This window comes from Coturnix japonica, chromosome 6 (assembly GCF_001577835.2).
Source record: "Coturnix japonica isolate 7356 chromosome 6, Coturnix japonica 2.1, whole genome shotgun sequence".
NCBI lineage: Eukaryota > Metazoa > Chordata > Aves > Galliformes > Phasianidae > Coturnix > Coturnix japonica.
Window position 1 is genome coordinate 13,019,047 of NC_029521.1, and position 16,607 is coordinate 13,035,653.

A 16,607-nucleotide genomic window follows, 5' to 3' on the forward strand; every position below is an offset into this window, starting at 1 on the left:
GTCAAGAACATAAATAACCCATTAAACAGCAATAGAAGCCAGCCAAAATTATGCCAGATTTGTGCCTACTCCTTTCTGGAGAACGTTTTTGAGGCCAGATCAAAAAATAAATAATAAAGAGTAGAGATTACAAAATCTCCTTGTGAAAGCACTTTCAATTCACTTACAGTCTCAGGGGGTTACACATAATAGTTTAAATCAAGTGATGACTGAAGTTAATGGCATCCATACCTTTCATAGAGTTCATCCATCCCCACAAGGCTTTGACCCCCGAAGGCCAACGAAGTCAGTTCTTTGTCTTGAACTGAGTTCAGGGACAGTTTGTCTCAGTGGGCTCAATAACCATCTCACAATTGTTGAGTTTCCCCTTTGTGAAACCAGCCATTTGAGCTAAATTAACAAGGAGAACTTCTGAGAAGGGGCAAAGGGCCCCGGCAGGAAAAGAGAAACAAAGGGTACTCAGTGCTCTGTTTTCTTTCACTGTTGTAGGCCATAGTATTTGTATTGCACTCCAGATTCTTGTTCTTATTTACAGTATTGAGCAGATCCAGTTGTTGATATTCCATGCTATTACACTAAGATCTTTTTAAGACAGCTGCTCAAGTGAATATTGTTTTAACATGCATTAAACTAAGTTATTTTTCTTACCTGTAGTAGAATAAGCCAGTGCAATAAAAGGTTGAAATACAAATCTAAAGAAACAATTCAATTGTCTTCTGGCTTCCAGGTTATGTCAAAGAAACAATGCACATAGTTGAGCAGTCAATAGGACAACTTCTTTTTCCCTTTAAGCTAGACAAAAACGAAGATTGCTGAATCACAGTCCAGCCCCTTGACTCTCAGTCAAAATGGATGCTCTACACTGGCTCCCAGTTTTCTCATGATCACCCTGTGGACTACATTCCAAGCATAGCAAGGCATAGTTTCAAAGTCCTCTGGCAATAAGTCAAGTAAATTAGAACACTCCAGCCATCTGGTCCCTAATAGCAGCAAGCTGACCTACCTGTCTGCACTGGAGATTAAGACAAATTCAGTTGGCTTGAGGCAAAGGAAATCCTGCTGTCCAAGTAAAATACATAAGTATGAAGGAAAAACCATATGGCAAACTGAAAATATAGATACCAAAACATTTTTTTAGTCATGCTGCTAACGTCTACTAATTCTGTACTGATAACAAGGCTGAGGTTTGAATGCTTTACGTAGTTCCAAGATACATAACTTGACATAAAGAAAACAAAAGCATCTACTGAGCTGAAGTATGTGAGACTTCACAGAATTATTCCCATTTCTGAATTAAAAACTCCTCTAAGACAAATTATAACTCCACTTCAACATAATAAGACAGTCAGCTCTGACCTTTGGGTACATCCAAAACGCATCTGGAGGAATAAGATACTAATTGTCCTCCAGAAACAACATTCATTCACAGCTGAATTAGCTACTTTTACCTTAGAAGGAAGCCTAAGAAAGGTTCCTCATACCAAACAGCACAGACTTGAAAATCACATCCAGTTCCTTCCCACACACCCAGACCTGTGAATCATAACAAGTCTCACAGCATCCCTTATAAATCCTGCTGCTGAAGTACAAATAGATTAATCACTACTGCCCTAGAAAGATAACTAATGATACCAGAGAGCTAAATTGTCTCCTTATTCAGGTGCCTAACTTAACAGCAAGCAACCACCATGCACAATTAAGCTGTTGGTACATTTGCATGTTCTTTGACAATCTGATACTACCAAAACATTACCCAACTCACAGACAAGGAATTTGCCCCCTCCACATAACTAAGATGTACAAATCTGGTCCTCCATGCCTTCCATGTGTTTAGTCAAACAAACCAAAAGATTTCTTATTACCACCAACAGAGACAAAAAACTTCCCCACAGAATGTTCATAGGTCAGTTCAAGGGAAAGAAAAGCATTTTCAAGGCAGAGTAGAGTGATCTCTAAGAATATGTACTTCTAATATAGAACACATAGAACTGGACAGAGAGACGATCCCTAAACTTCATGTAGGTAATAATGGACTTTCTGCCCTGGCTGCTTTTTCTTCATTAGAATGACAATTGTAGGTGGCCTTCATAAAAATTTATATATATATATTGGTTTTTAACAAACACAGGCATAAGTTAAATACTTCAAAATATATGACTATTTTCCATGTTAATTTTGACCATTTTTACCAGCTCCACAAATAACACAGCAGGAATGTGAGCCACTTCCATGGGAATAACCACAGATAAATTGCCAGCAGTAACAAAGCATCTTTCATCAGAAGAAAACTGTTAAGCACACGATAGTATATAACTGCTACCACTTAAAGCAGTAGGTGGTAAGGTGGTAGCCATTCACATCTTTTTAGAAGCTTACTTTTCCCCAACACATTGGTCCTTTTGGAGGAAGTTGGTCTGAATTTACAAGCAACTGAACTAAATGAACTCTTTGGAACAACCATCACACTGAAAACAAAACACAATAAATGTAAGATTTCAGGCCAGCTTGAAAACTGACTAAAAAGTAAAAGCTAGATCCCTCAAGCTTACAAAACCTCTCATTTTACTTCCTCTAATGCTATACTCTTAGATGGTTAATTATCAGCATCATCAGTATTTTCAAGCAAAAGTCATTCACAGGGAAGTTTTATGTTTTTTCCTCTTGCAGAGAACTATCCAAGAGTCTTTCACAACAATGGCCAAGCTGTGGCTCCTCAAACAAGTCACTGAACTGCTTCAGGGCTTCAATACTCAAGAACAGTCAGACAATCTACCTACCCACATTAAAAATTACAGGACCACAAGTCAGCTTGCAATTGAGAGATGAAACATCTAATATTCTATAGTTCAGTGCTGAAAAAAAAAACAAAACTCCACAAAGCAGAGGGCAGAGGAAGAAGGGAATCAGATCAACAGAGATACATTCCTTCCTGCTGCATGGGGGGTGGGCTGGGCTGACAGCCCAAGTGCCAGCGCAGTCAGCTAAGGGAGTTCAGGAATGCAGGTTTTCTCCAGTATTAACTTAACAGAAGTAAATGAAGTGCTATGCTTACTGAAATTACCTTTTCAGAGAAAGATTCAAGTTAAGTTGAAACCAGACAAAAATTTAGTGAAGTTCCCAACCTTACCCCTTGATTTTCTGAGAGAGGAGGGAAAAAAGCTTTTTTTTTATTTTTAATTAAGTATGGCCAAGATTTAAGTAGTACTTCAGCTGCCACAGCCAACTTGGTGGTTTAGCAGTTATTGGCCCTTCACAACCCTCTTTTTTTTTTTTTCGCTCGTCACTTTAGTCACATCACACTAAATAAAATCTGACCTTTTTACTGTTGTTCTGGTGAACTTTGAGGAACTGCATTTGTTTAACCTCTCTGTTATTCAACACAAGCATTATGCTGTACAAGCTAAAAAGCCAGCTAGGCTTTCGAAAGTTAAGTTCAGCATAGTCCAATAAATACAGGTTTACTACCTTGTCCTCTCATCTGAAGTTTTGAAAGTTCCACAGAAATTAATATTTTCTTATACTTGATACTAAAAATTATCCCCGTGTAGGTTGTGTGACCTTCCTAATAGAAAAAAAGAAATCAGCTCTGCAGACCCAGCTGAAGGATATTTAAATCCATCCACAAATACTGAAAGCCTGAAATGGAAAACTCAGAAGAAATTCACAAAAACAAAACCAAAAAAAAAAAGGGTTTAAAATTTAAAAGCAAGTTGACACCCCATGAAAAACAGCAGCAGCGAGTCATCTTTCCAGTATCCTCTAATTGGATATTTAAAGTAGCATCTTTATACTGATAGCATTTAAGATAAATATTCAGTACCTCATACATGTTAACATTAGCAACTTTAAGTGCATTCAAATGACTCCACAGAGATACCCTGCAAGCGACAAGGTATCCATGGAGTTTTAATGGAGAGGTTTGAAGTGCTAACTTGTAGGTAGCTAAAACTTGGCAATAATTGTTTGATTCAATTATATACTACTACATTTCATTAACAGATTAACCATTCATCGCCTATGAGTAAACATTTAATTCTTAAATGAACAGACCAATTGTTCAAAACAACCAAATCTGTGGTCACCAGGAACCAAACCAACCCAACCACTCCTGACAATCCCTATGAGATATCTGGCTCTCACACATATTAAGAGCCAGTGTGGTTCAATTCTCAGTTTCTGCACCTGCTGAAGAAATAATTATGCAGGCAAACAAAACAAGGCCCAAATAAGAATAAAGTTCTATTAATGCTTCCCTCCTCAAATTGTGTTGCAATACGCCGCCTCCTCCAGACACAGAAAAGCCATGAAGGCAGTACAAGAAGTAATGCTACTAGAACAATTAATGTTCCAGATGACAGCTTCTGACAGCATCCCTTCTTGACAGAAGGAGCACGCAGACTCTTCTGCCACTTAAGAGCTAATGCCTAGGAAGTGGATTAAGATTAGAAATAGTCAAGAAAGTTCATGTGGACGTTCTGGCTTCGCCTTCAACAAGTTTACCACCTCTGTGCACCTGCTCCTTACGTTGCAGAAGAACTATTCAATGAAAATTGCAAGAAGAAATACAGAAGTACTTTAAAGGCAGAAGAGAACCTGTCACTGTTTGCCATCACACAGTGACTTAGGGCAGTACCCACAATTTACCCAGTACAGGCCAAAGTGGCCCCCAACAATTTGAGGTTACAGAAATAAGAACCTTCTCTCTCATGCTGTGGTTTTATTTTACGCACTCATCAGCACTTAAGGTGAGAGTGGTCAGAGTCAAGAATTGAGGTCAAGACCTTACCAACAATTCTTAAGGTGAGAATGGTCCACCTTAAAGATGGCAGAAGGCCTTAGGGAAAAAACACACCACTCCTGACTAAACTCCAGATTGACAAGAAAGCATCCAAGAAGCAGAAAAACAGAGAGGTGACTCAGGAGAAATAGAGATACTACTTGAATACAAAGCAATGCAGTCAACCCTAAAGGCCGTGTAGTGTTAAATTTTGTGAGGAACACAATGGGCAACAATAACACAAACACTTCTGTACATACACCAGCAGCAAAATGTAGATCCAGGAAAATGTGTGTCCACTGCTGAACAGCTGATGACAAAACCAAGAAGGTGAAGTACTCAATGTCCTCTTCACAAAAGGACTTCACCAAAAAGACTTCACTCTCAGCAGCCCAAGTTCCCTGAGACTCTGGAGCAAAGGAAACATATTTTAAGTGCTAAGTGTTACGTTTACTGTGATGTGGGTGTAACAACTGACAGAACACAAAATGCCATTTTATTAATGTGGGGCTCTTTGTAAGGATGCTAAACCAACAGTAACAAGGCATACAAGTTTACTACAGTAATAGTTCATTTCTGTCTTCCGTTCTTTCCTTGAGAACCCTGACATAACCACCAGTTTCCCACCCAATCTATGAAGTAACGGTACTGGGAAACTGCTCTAACATCTTCTCTCAGTGAGGAGAGCTCTCAAGAACATCACCAAACAGTCAACACAAGCTGGCAATTTCAGTTATTAAGGTTTTGGGATTTACAGTGGTCGTTTTTCCCCTCCCGCTCCCTCATCCTCCCCATTCACCAGCCAGTATTGCTATTCACAGATCATTACTCAGAATCAAAGTAATTATTCTGAAGCATCAGCATATTGTTTAATTCAGAATACAGTTTTCTTTCCAAGTGGAAGAAAACTGTTCAGTGTTTCCACAAAAAGCCTTCCGGTCTCAAGACATAACCAAGAGTAAGTCATATCTCAGCAGACCTGAATAATCAGGCAAAGCAAAGAAAGCCAAGTTTTACCCCATGGACTGATTCTCCATTCAGTCCTCAAACACACTTCAAAATGCACTACGTTCTCAACTTACTGCAGGGACAAGCTGGACCTATTTCCAAATATTACACATGAAGAATCATCCCAATTAAGATTTGAGTCTACTAGTGAAACATTTGTTACTGAATGGAAAATCCAGCCTATTCTTGATCATTTCCATTCTCTATGCACTTAGTCATCTTATAAGCACAGTGTCTTCTGAAACGCAAACACCTGCAACATCCACCCCTTTGTGTTGCATTTCCACTTGTCTACACAAACTCTAGACTTCAGTTCTCTCTTGATGGATGTCATAAAAAATAAGCAAGAAATTATACAATAAAGCATTAACTGCTGTATATGCACGCACTAAATTAACTGCATACTGTCAGAGCAGATTTTAATATCCAAATTCACTCATGTCAATGCTATCTAGTATGAATTCCTATTGTTATGTTAAAACATTAATGCCAGCAATGTTAACATTTTACAAGAATAAAAAACCACGGCTACAGAGGCAGGCTCTGCAACAAGCATTCCTCTGCTTTTGACTGACAAAATGAAGGAACAGAATTTGCTACTAAAGGAAAAGGCCAACCTCCTATAGCAATGTTCAGAGTTTTACAATCTCATTTGCCAGTCTGATTTGCTTTATAGAGGTAGAAATAGCAGTAGTAGCTGCCTTTGTATTTTTTTTTCCTCAAATGCAATGTCAGAAAGACTCAAAAAGCCATTCAGACAAGGGCTTTGGAATTACAAGTTCAAACTGTACAGTACTGAAATGGGAACTTAAAATTAGTCTTTAACTCTAGGTGAGGCCATTGCTGAAGTTAAACAGCACTCAAGGCAGTGCCAAACCAGTCCATTCCGTCCTTTGGAAAAGTAATGGGCAGAAGTGTCATTTGTTTTAAGAGTTCTAGCAGATGTGCAACTGAAGAAACATAACTTAGCATTTGCACCAACAACCACTTAGCTTTCTCAGGCACTTACCATAACTAGCATTAACACCCACATTTGCTTAACAGCTCTTTAAAAGCACTACTTGCTTTTTCTTCCTAAATCTTCTTGAATATTTGTTTTATCAGTCCAGATGACAGCTATACTGGGAAGGTGAAAGACAAGCAAATTACCCTCCTGATGTTCTGAAGCTACACATTTCTATGTTCTGTGTAAAACATAGCTCACTATGTTTTATTTGGTTCATTCCTTTCATAAAACTGTAGAGGAATTCATGCCTACGGGCTGACAGAACCATGAGGAGAAGAAACACCCTCCAGTTTCAGAGCACAAAGAAGAAACATAACCCAAAAGTGGCAAGAAGTCCGGAACAAGAAGAAACACCTTAGCCTTGACTCTTGGACTTAACAGCTGAAATACACTCACAGCAAAAAGCCAGCATTGAGTGTTCCAGAGCGTATTCCAGGAGTGGTGCACACCATATTGTTGGCATATGGAACTTTTTAGTCCAGCCAACCACTTTAAGGTTATCTATCCACAACTGAATAATACTCTGTTTTTATGCCCAAGAGCAAGCTGCATGTAATTACTAATGAAGGCATTCACTATCTCAATGCACATTTAAAGAAACAGAACAAAAGATTCCTTTCAGAGAAAAGACTGGTATAAATTAAGTCTCCGAAGGCATAACAGAACAAAGAGATTTTTCTATTCAAATTAGAAACTGATTTATCACTTGTGTAAAGATGACTCCTAACAGATAAAAGCAAGAAAGAAGTTATTACAAGGTTGCCTTATTTCTGATTCAACACACTTTCTTTAGCCCACCTCCATGCACACATCCTCACTGGTTTCATCCAATAAGAACATATGGCCACTGTTCCCATAGGCTGAAAAAAAAAAAACAAAAACAAAAACAAAACAAAAAAAAAACACCAAAGTCCTAAAGATACCCCAAAGTAGGATGAAGTTCTTTCAAAGGTCAGCAAATACATATTGTATGCATTAAAAAAATAAATAACACCCAACAGTAATCACAGGTTTCCACTATATGTACACGCAGCATAGAAATACACAGTGAAAGGGTCAATTCTCTCATGAGATCTTCAGGGCACTTCTAGCATTCCTACCAACTTGCCATTTGGCAAAACGTTTGGGCACAGTACAGCTCAGATGAGCTGCTTGAACAAGCCACTTTATCAGTATGGCAGGAAGCAAGGAAGGAAAAGACAAGACCAAAAAAACCTCTGAATGTTACTGCAGACTTTAAAGGGAAGGAGAAAGAAAAAAAAAAAAAAAGAAAAAAACCACAACATTTTGTTTTCTTCTTTCTATTCTCCTCAATGAGGCTCTAAAAAACAGTACAGCAAGCTAATGTCTTTCCCAAATAATCATTTCACTAAGCTTTCCCCAACAGCTCGCTCCTCTCATGCACCCTGAGATACAGGTAAGTCAGCTCCGCCAGGAGAAAGCCTGGGGACAAGGAAACTGTTTTCCCAATCCATTCTCTGCACCATTTCTCCACATTAGCTATGCTTAGCAATTTATTTGAATTTTACTGCTGCAATTACAACAAGGGTTTCAAGGCAGGTTGCATCTTCCACAAATTCATTTGAGTGACTTCCAGGCCAATGGGCATCAGCCATTGGCAGGTAACTCTCAGACTATCCACAGAAAATACACAGTTCTTTCTGCACAGCCCCGTGAGCCTTTGTCACTTCCTGCACTTGCGAAAGGCCTATGGATATACCCAGAATACACTGACTACTAGAGACAATAACTTTCTCATTCACAAGGATGAGATAGGACAGCTGATATGCATACACTGAAAACAAAAATGTGGGAGAGGTGCATACTCGTTTTTTAAGCACTGGTTCTGAGGCAGCCATGTCAAGCTTATGGTGAGGTAGTGCTTGGGCATGTAGGACTTAAGGGAAACATCTGATGCAGCACAACTAAGACTAAATACTCAGAACCTAAGAGACCTTTGGTCACTGCTGACCTGACACAGTACCTGTTGTTGATGCAGAAAGACACTGGTATAGTTTCATGAGCTTCCAAATCTCAGTAAGTGAACAGAGGCTCATCACAGCATCCAGAGTGCATTTCTAAGCAATGCAATACTTAACCATTCAGTAAACAGTAAAACAACTTTTCTCCATGAGAGTTCATGTAATAAAAATTGGATGCATGCAAACGTTATACAATTCATAACTTAAAATGCAAACGAACAGCATGTGTAACACAGAGGATTGAAAAACACCAGCTGGAACATCAATTAAAGGAAATGACGACCATTCCAAGCAGCCCTCTTCACCAAACCATCTCAGACACTTCATTTGTGAACACAAATTTACTTACAACCAGTTTATGAACTAAACTCACTCAAGGTGAAAAACAGCAACACTGGTTAATGGTCCAACATTTGGTCTCAAGTAAGAAGTCAAATCTTTTAGAATATTGACCTGGTAAGACAACTCAGCCCTGAAAAAAAAGTCAGCACCATCTTGAGCCACTGATACCACTTCTGCACTTAAGTTACGTGTACTTAAGCCTCCTCACATATTCACCTCTATCGTGCACATAATTTATTCCCCATCTGACAAGCTCAGCTTGATGGGACTATGTCTATGTCTAATCCTATGGGACTGCTGATGTTTGGCAGAGCAGCAAGGGCTCTGCTGCGAAGCAGCTCATTCTGAAACACTAGAGACAAGTGACAAGTGTAGTCTATACCTTAAACAGGAGAAAATCAGAATTTATACAAGGCAGTAAGTGAATGGAGCTTAAAATGGCAAAGCAGAATATGCTTCCTCTGTTTTGCAGCATTATACCATTACTCTGAAGATAGAACTGTTCAATAACTACTAGAACATAGAGTTACTTTTCCCCTCCACAAAACTGGGATGTTATTTATACAGGGTATGAAAGGTTTAAGTTCACTTCGTGGCCATTAGTCATCTTCAACAGAAGTACCTCCTAAAAAAAAGATAAATCTGATTAATGCTTTATTAAAGAAATTAGAAAACCATTGAAGTACCGTAATGTTCATTTCCTTCAAGTGAAGCTTGATCGCTCAAGATTTCATTTTACTGCCCACTAAACTTGGAGTATATTTGGCAAGCTCCAAATTACTCCCTGCCTATTGAACTTGACTAATTTTTTTCCTCCAAACAATCCTGTCATTTTTGTGGTACATCTTTAGCTACAAGAAATACCAAGCCAAACCCCAGCCCTCCCTTAAGAGGCACACATCCATTCCAAACACCAGCCAATAAAAGCATTAAGATCTTCAGTTTAAAAAATAATAATAATAAAATAAAATAAAAAATTAAAAGAAAAAGCTGATTTAGTATATTACAGAAGACCTATCAAATTCCACTCCAACCTGGATACAGTACACTGCCACATCTGTAACTCAAGAACATCAACAAAATGAACTCCAGAGAAAAAAAAGTGATTGCATGGGGCTCCATCTTTGAAGGAGACATCTTATTTCTTAGCCCATTTTTCAACACAGCACATCTCCGAGGCATTGCACAAGTGAAGATCTCAGCTCTTCAAACACTGCTACCCAGCAGTTACTTACTAATGCAATAGTCAGAGGGATTCAGTTTTGCACCCTCTGAACTATGGAGTCTGTACTGCGCATAGTAAGGCCAGTGAGCTGGAGAACGGTGTTGCCGTGTGTGACACATTTCCACTGATAAACCAACCTCTGCTGGTCAGTGCTCACCATCCTATAGTCTTCGAGATACTCACACTACATGAAGGAGCCTGGGCAGACAGTAAAGAACAAAGAAAGCTACCAGCCACATTACCATCTTGGTTGCACTGGCCTTTTCTTCTTTGCCGTCTGCTGTGAAGCCACTAGAAAACTAGCAAAAAATAAAACACCACAAGTATTTCTGCTTCTGTGAAGCTGCAGTTTCACTGATTATCTTCACACTTAGGAATGATGCACTGAAAGCACAGCTTTGGATGGGAAACAGAACTTCACTTCTGTGTTTCTCTTACTGTAGTCAAAGCTGTATTCTACCAAACCAGGACATCTTTCATTTAAGCACCACCTCGGATTACGCATCTACTGGCCCTCTGTGAATTAACACACTAATTGTATTCAACAGCCTTTCTTCTTATTTAGCTGGCAGGCAAGGAAAGAAAAATCAGAGGCTTCCAACACAATGGCCTCAAATGAAAGACAATCTGGCATTAGGAGGCTGCAGAAAGAAACTGATTCTATTTCTGGATTCCAGAAATAAGTCCTACTTTTTGAGACTGAGCTTCCTTATGGTGGGGCATAAGAAAAATGAACAAAATCATACAACTCAGTGCGACAGACTAAGCACAGAAGCAAAGTTACATCTGAAGTCTTCATTTAAAGGAAAAGCATTTCATACGTCATAGCTGAACACCCATACAACCAGAGCACCTACCACAGCAGTTCAGTGCTGCAGGCAGGGCACTTTTCATCAGAATGCAGGAGTTTCAGCTGAAGCTGCAACTGTTCTGGAACGAATCCCATAGAACTCACAGAGTCACGGGACCAGAAGCAACAGTTGCACTACAGAACCTCAAAGTGAGGAGCTACTACTGCATTGAAAGTACTGCAGACTGAAATCTAATGAAGACATCACTTATTACTCATCTTGACAGCTCCTTATCCCTGCAAGCCTCATTATTTCCATGTGTTAATGAATGTATCAGTTAACGGTGATGCAGTATTTTAACCATATACAAGTATTACAGCCCAACTTAAAACTTTTTTGCTATGAGATAATGCTTCCTACAAACAGCTTAGGATTTTTACAGGATTAATAGTGAGCATGAAGTGTGTTATGTTTCAAAAAGAATCCAGAAGAGTCCATAAATGAACCTAATAGAAGCACAAGTATTACTTTAAAGGAACTGAAGACTACTGTATTCCATTGCTCTTCACATCAAACAAGACACTTTTGCTTTGCAAGAGTTTGCTAGTCTTCTGATGCAGTAAGTCACAAAAGGATACATAGAAAACATCTCAAACATGTTAGTCATGCGCTTCCAGACTACAGCGTCTATACTGCAGATACCTGTACCTTGAGAAGTTACGCTATGTTTAGCCGTCCTCAAGAATCCTAGATTCTGTTTGATTTTGACCCACCATCTCTGCCTGCGGGAAGTGAGTGGCTTTCATTCAAGGCTGTGCAGAAATGGCAAGCAGCAGCTCCCAGCTTTGCCCTCTGGCCATAGCTCCGGGCTGCTCTGCTCAGTGCTGAGCATGGACAGCTGGCCTCTGTCCACGCACCTCACTGTCACAACCTTGCTTCCCCCACCCCCAGCCTCCTTTCCTTCCTCTCCAGGAGAGAATTAGAAGTAATTATAAGTAAATTAAGTACTTTGCCTGTTACAGCAGACACATTTAGAATCGTGGAATTATTAGAATTAGAAAAGACCATCTTGCCCATCTATCAGCCCATCGCCGCTGTGCCCACTAACCACGTCCCTCAGTACCATATCTGTCCTTAACACTTCCAGGGCCGGTGACTCCACCACCTCCGTGGGCAGCCTGTGCCAACGTATCGCTACTCCTTCACAGAGTAAGTTTTCCAACCTGAACTCCCCTGGCACAGCTCGAGGCCAACCCCCTCCTCTCCACAAGCTCCTTTCAGAGAGTTGTAGGGAGCAACAAGGCGCCCCCTGAGCCTCCCCTTCTACAGACTGAACGACCCACCCCAGCTCCCTCAGCGACTCCTCATAAGACCAGTTCTTCAAAACAAGAGTTTCGAAGACAGAAAAAAAAAAAAGAAAAAAAAAAAAGAAAAAAAAAGAAAGAAAGAAAAGAAACGAATCACACCAGACACATAAGACATCTGTGAGGCATTTCGGCGAGCACGAAGCGGCCGGTATAAATAGCAATAACCGCGGCGTTTCAGCGCGGTGCCGCAGCTGAGGAGCGGAGCCGCCCCAGCCCCGCAGGCCCCACACGATCCCCGTTCCGGACGCGCTCCCAGCCCCGCTCCGCCCGGCCGGATCCCGGCGGGGGCAGCCGCGCAGCCACAGCCCCGAGGGGCGCTGCCCCGCCAGGAGAGGCGGGGACGGGCCGGCCGCACTTACCCGCACCAGGTTGCTGACAGCGGCCTGCACGGCCGACACGGGGGCGGTGAGGTCCGGGATGGCTTTGCCGTCCACCTCCCCCTCCTCGTGCATGATGACCAGGTGGGAGATCTGCTGGGCCACGGGCTCCAAGATGCTCTCGATAGTGCGCGTGTGGAACACGGGCATGGCGGCGGCGGGGCGGGGGGGGCCGGAGCCCGAAGTCCGCACAAACTCCTGGAAAACTCTGTTCCCGCGGGCTGGAGCCCCACGGAGATCAGCCCCGGCCTCGGCCGAGAGAAAAAAACGAGAAAGAAATAAGGAAACAACGCCGCCCCGATCTCCTCGCTCCTCAGCGGGCTGCGGCGGCACGGAGCGCCGGTTCCCGGTGCGGCCGGGACTCGAACCCGCTGCTCTCCCGCCTTCCTCCGGCGGCACCACACGGCACTGGCGCCGCTCCGCAGCCAGGCGGCGGCTTTTCAGGCGCTACAACCAACCCCCTCCGCTCCCGCCCCCGCCGCCAACCCGGCCCAATGGCCGCGCTGCCGCCGCCGCTCCCAGTGGTGCGAGCCCGCGTCCGTCAGCACTGAGCACCCAGCGCTCAGCATTCAGCGCTCAGCACTCAGCATTCCAGCGCCTCCCGCCCGCCCCCGCCTCCAAGCCGGGCTGCGCGGTGGCTGGTTTCCCAGCGCTGAGGTGACGTCAGACATTCTGCTGTCCATATAAGGAGACGATTAAAGCCTCGGCGCTGGAATAGCGGCGGGGGGCGGCGGGATTCCTGTGCCCGGCGCTCCCTCCCCTTCCTACCCCCACGCCGGTGCGAGTTGGGGCCGTTGTGCCGAGGGGAGGCGGCTCTCCAGGCACCTCACGGCTCTTTAGTGAAGTCTCCGAGCTCGGAGCGCTGCCCTGCGCCGTGCCCGTGGGTACAGGGTGGTACAGGGTGCCCGTGGGTACAGGGTGCGGCTCGGCCCGGGCGCGGCCCCAACCGCTTCCGCAGCGCTGAGGAGAAGCGCCCGGCAGCGCCTCTCACACTCACTGTCTCATTTGTTCTCTCACATGCGTTGAATCTAAAAGTCTTGATGGCAGGTTTCTGTGTTGCACTATCCGGATTTCTTTGGGAAGAGAATTCTTGTAGTGTAGATAACAGATAATGAAATTACACGCTGGCATTCAAAACACGCTTAAAATATCAAGCTCTCAGCAGCACAGAGCACGTTAACACACTTGAACTCTGCACCCTCAGAGCGTGCTGTGCGCTGACTGTGTAACACTGCAGCCACAGTTAGTCCGTGTGCACCTCTGTAACAAGCAATGGATCCGGCAAAATGAACACACAGACAAATCCTTCAGGCCTGCAAGAAATCTGCAGCAGCTAGAAACTACAAAGATGAATTACAGCATGTTATGGGCAGATAATGTGCTTAAACCCACCTCATGTAAGTGTGCAAACCTAATAAACATCTTACTTCATTGTTTGACTTGCATGTGGGCTCTAAGTTCTCTGGTAAAAATAGAGTATTTCACATCTTGGACCCTTTGTGCTGAGTCGTGTCTGAACTAGGCACACAGTCTTGGAGGATCTAATAGGTATGATTACTGCAGGCCTAACAAAATATAAAGAGCAGATGGACACTTCTGGCAGCCTTCTGAAACTTTAGTCACCTACAGGGCCAGAATACACTTATGCATTTGAGGATTGCTCATTCCCGCCTTTGAGTCACGTTGGTGTAATTTCTACCCAGAAAAGCCAGCTTCTGTTGTCTGTAACGTATGACTGCATTGCTGGTACATCACTGACATTCCCTGCCTCCTCTTACAGTTGTTATTTAATTTTCAAAGCCACATCTAGCAGAACTGCATGCTATTAACAGCAATACATATAACACTTTTTCTCAATACCTTATTTACAGTGCTGTTTCTTTTCTCTTTGCAGAATTCTGTTGCACTGACATATATGAACAGCATCACAGCAGGTACTGTTTTGTGGTGAGGGTTTTGTTATTGTTGTTTAAAACACTGTTTAGCCCTTTGCACTGTATCTGTAATTACACATTATGTTGGTTTGGTGAGGTTTCTTCTCCAGTTTATATAGTTTCATTAATTCTCAAGATCCTAATAGATTGATAGAAAATAAGAGTAGATTTGGTCACAATACTTGCAGTTTCTTGAGCCTAATATGGCAATGTTGGAATTCTTTTATTTTTCCTATATTCGATATGTTGTTACACATGCAACACATGGGAAAAAAAAAGCATGCCAAACCTCCTTGCCACATACTCAGCATTTCAGCATTGTTAAGAAGCTGTGTCTATCATTAGCAGTACAGGAGTGACTAGCATCCAAAATGTGATAAAATAGTTATACTGAAAGAATTAGCTTTGAAGATGCTCTCCAAACCCATTGCAATTCCACAAGAACTCAGGTGAGTCCAGTTAAACCCATTCCTGCAACAATTTCTATGTCAGAAGGCTTTTTGCTAACAAAAATCTCCATTGAATTTAAGGCCATAATACATCTCTGACTGCTCTAGCTTCTAGCTTTTCTGAGTAACACCTGATCAGCTGCACTGTAAAGTTACAGAAATGGCTTATTCGCATATTGCATAAAATGGCTCTGTCCTGATCCCATGAAGGCTTAAACATATTTGGAAATGTAAGGATCAGAATCTGTTTTTGTCAGCTTCTGGAGAATCTGAAGCTATTATTGATCAGTGGCCATAAAATGCATTCTGCAGTTCTCTTATCAAGCCATTGACTTTAGGTAATTTAAGAAGTAAGCTTTGGATTATCATCAAAATATTCTTTAAAAAATAATAATAATTAAAAAAACTTCATGTGGTAAAGCCCACCTTAATGACACTTTAAGATTGGTATAGGTTTATCATAGAATTATTATATTGATATCTCTAGTTTATTGATGGCTGGAACAATGAGTACATCTCATACCTATGAAATGACAGCAAAGGGAAGAGTGAGCAGGCAGGAAATGTTGAAGTTGCACCGCCATATGATACTGTTAATATGTCTTGCCTTCATGAAGATGACTTCTACCACGAGACTAGGTTAGGTTCTGTTTTGGCCTGGGTCTTGGCTGGCTGCATGGTAGGAAGTGCAGCAAGACCGATGTTATATGATTTTTTTTTTAATTTTTACATTCATATCACTAAATGATAGATGCTCATTCTGGAAATTGCTAACGAGGAATGACAATCAAAGAACATGTTTTCCTACTTCTCAAAAGTAGGAACAACTTCATCCTACTTCAAGGAATGAGTGGATGTTGTTTTGAGGGGGGACATGGTTTAGTGGGAGCTATTGGTAATAGGTGGATGGTTGGACTGGATGATCTTTTAGGTCTTTTCCCAACCTCAGTGATTCTGTGAGAAGACAATTGGTAATTTTAAGGAGTTTGATTAGGTGAGTACTGCTAAAAGAAAAATGAGTTGGAGCAAAAAAGTTATTCCTATGTCTTCCACCAAGCATTGTACTTTGTCAGTGTTCTTTTAAATACAATTTCTAGGTAATGAGAGAAGTATATTTTTGTTCTGAGTTTGCCAGAGTCTTGCTTATAAATAGTCCTAGTGCTTCATTCACAGTAAGTGGCTATTTTTATAGTTATTTTACCACTAGTAATTTTAGTAAATATTTATGGTCACATCTACACATTCACACAGGAAAATTGATGGAAATCAGCCAAAGATATTGAGCCTGTTTAAGTTAAAAATATTAAATCTTGCGTGGGTGCTGTCATTCAACTTTAAATGGCACTTGC

The 16,607-nt window shown here is 41.7% G+C and overlaps 1 protein-coding gene across 4 annotated transcripts in view; it reads right to left on the minus strand.

Moving 5' to 3' along the window:
* Positions 1 to 13,315, minus strand: part of VCL (vinculin) — a 52,623-nt gene extending 39,308 nt beyond the window's left edge. Inside the window, exon 1 of one of the 4 annotated variants that reach the window (XM_015866529.2) lies at positions 12,858 to 13,314. In XM_015866529.2, the coding sequence (XP_015722015.1) occupies positions 12,858 to 13,025 (168 nt within the window). In that variant the 5' untranslated portion in view covers positions 13,026 to 13,314. Of the gene's footprint in view, positions 1 to 12,857 lie in introns of all 4 variants that reach the window. The other 3 variants (XM_015866526.2, XM_015866527.2, XM_015866528.2) reach the window with 3 other exon arrangements.
* Between the last annotated feature and the right edge of the window lie 3,292 nt (positions 13,316 to 16,607).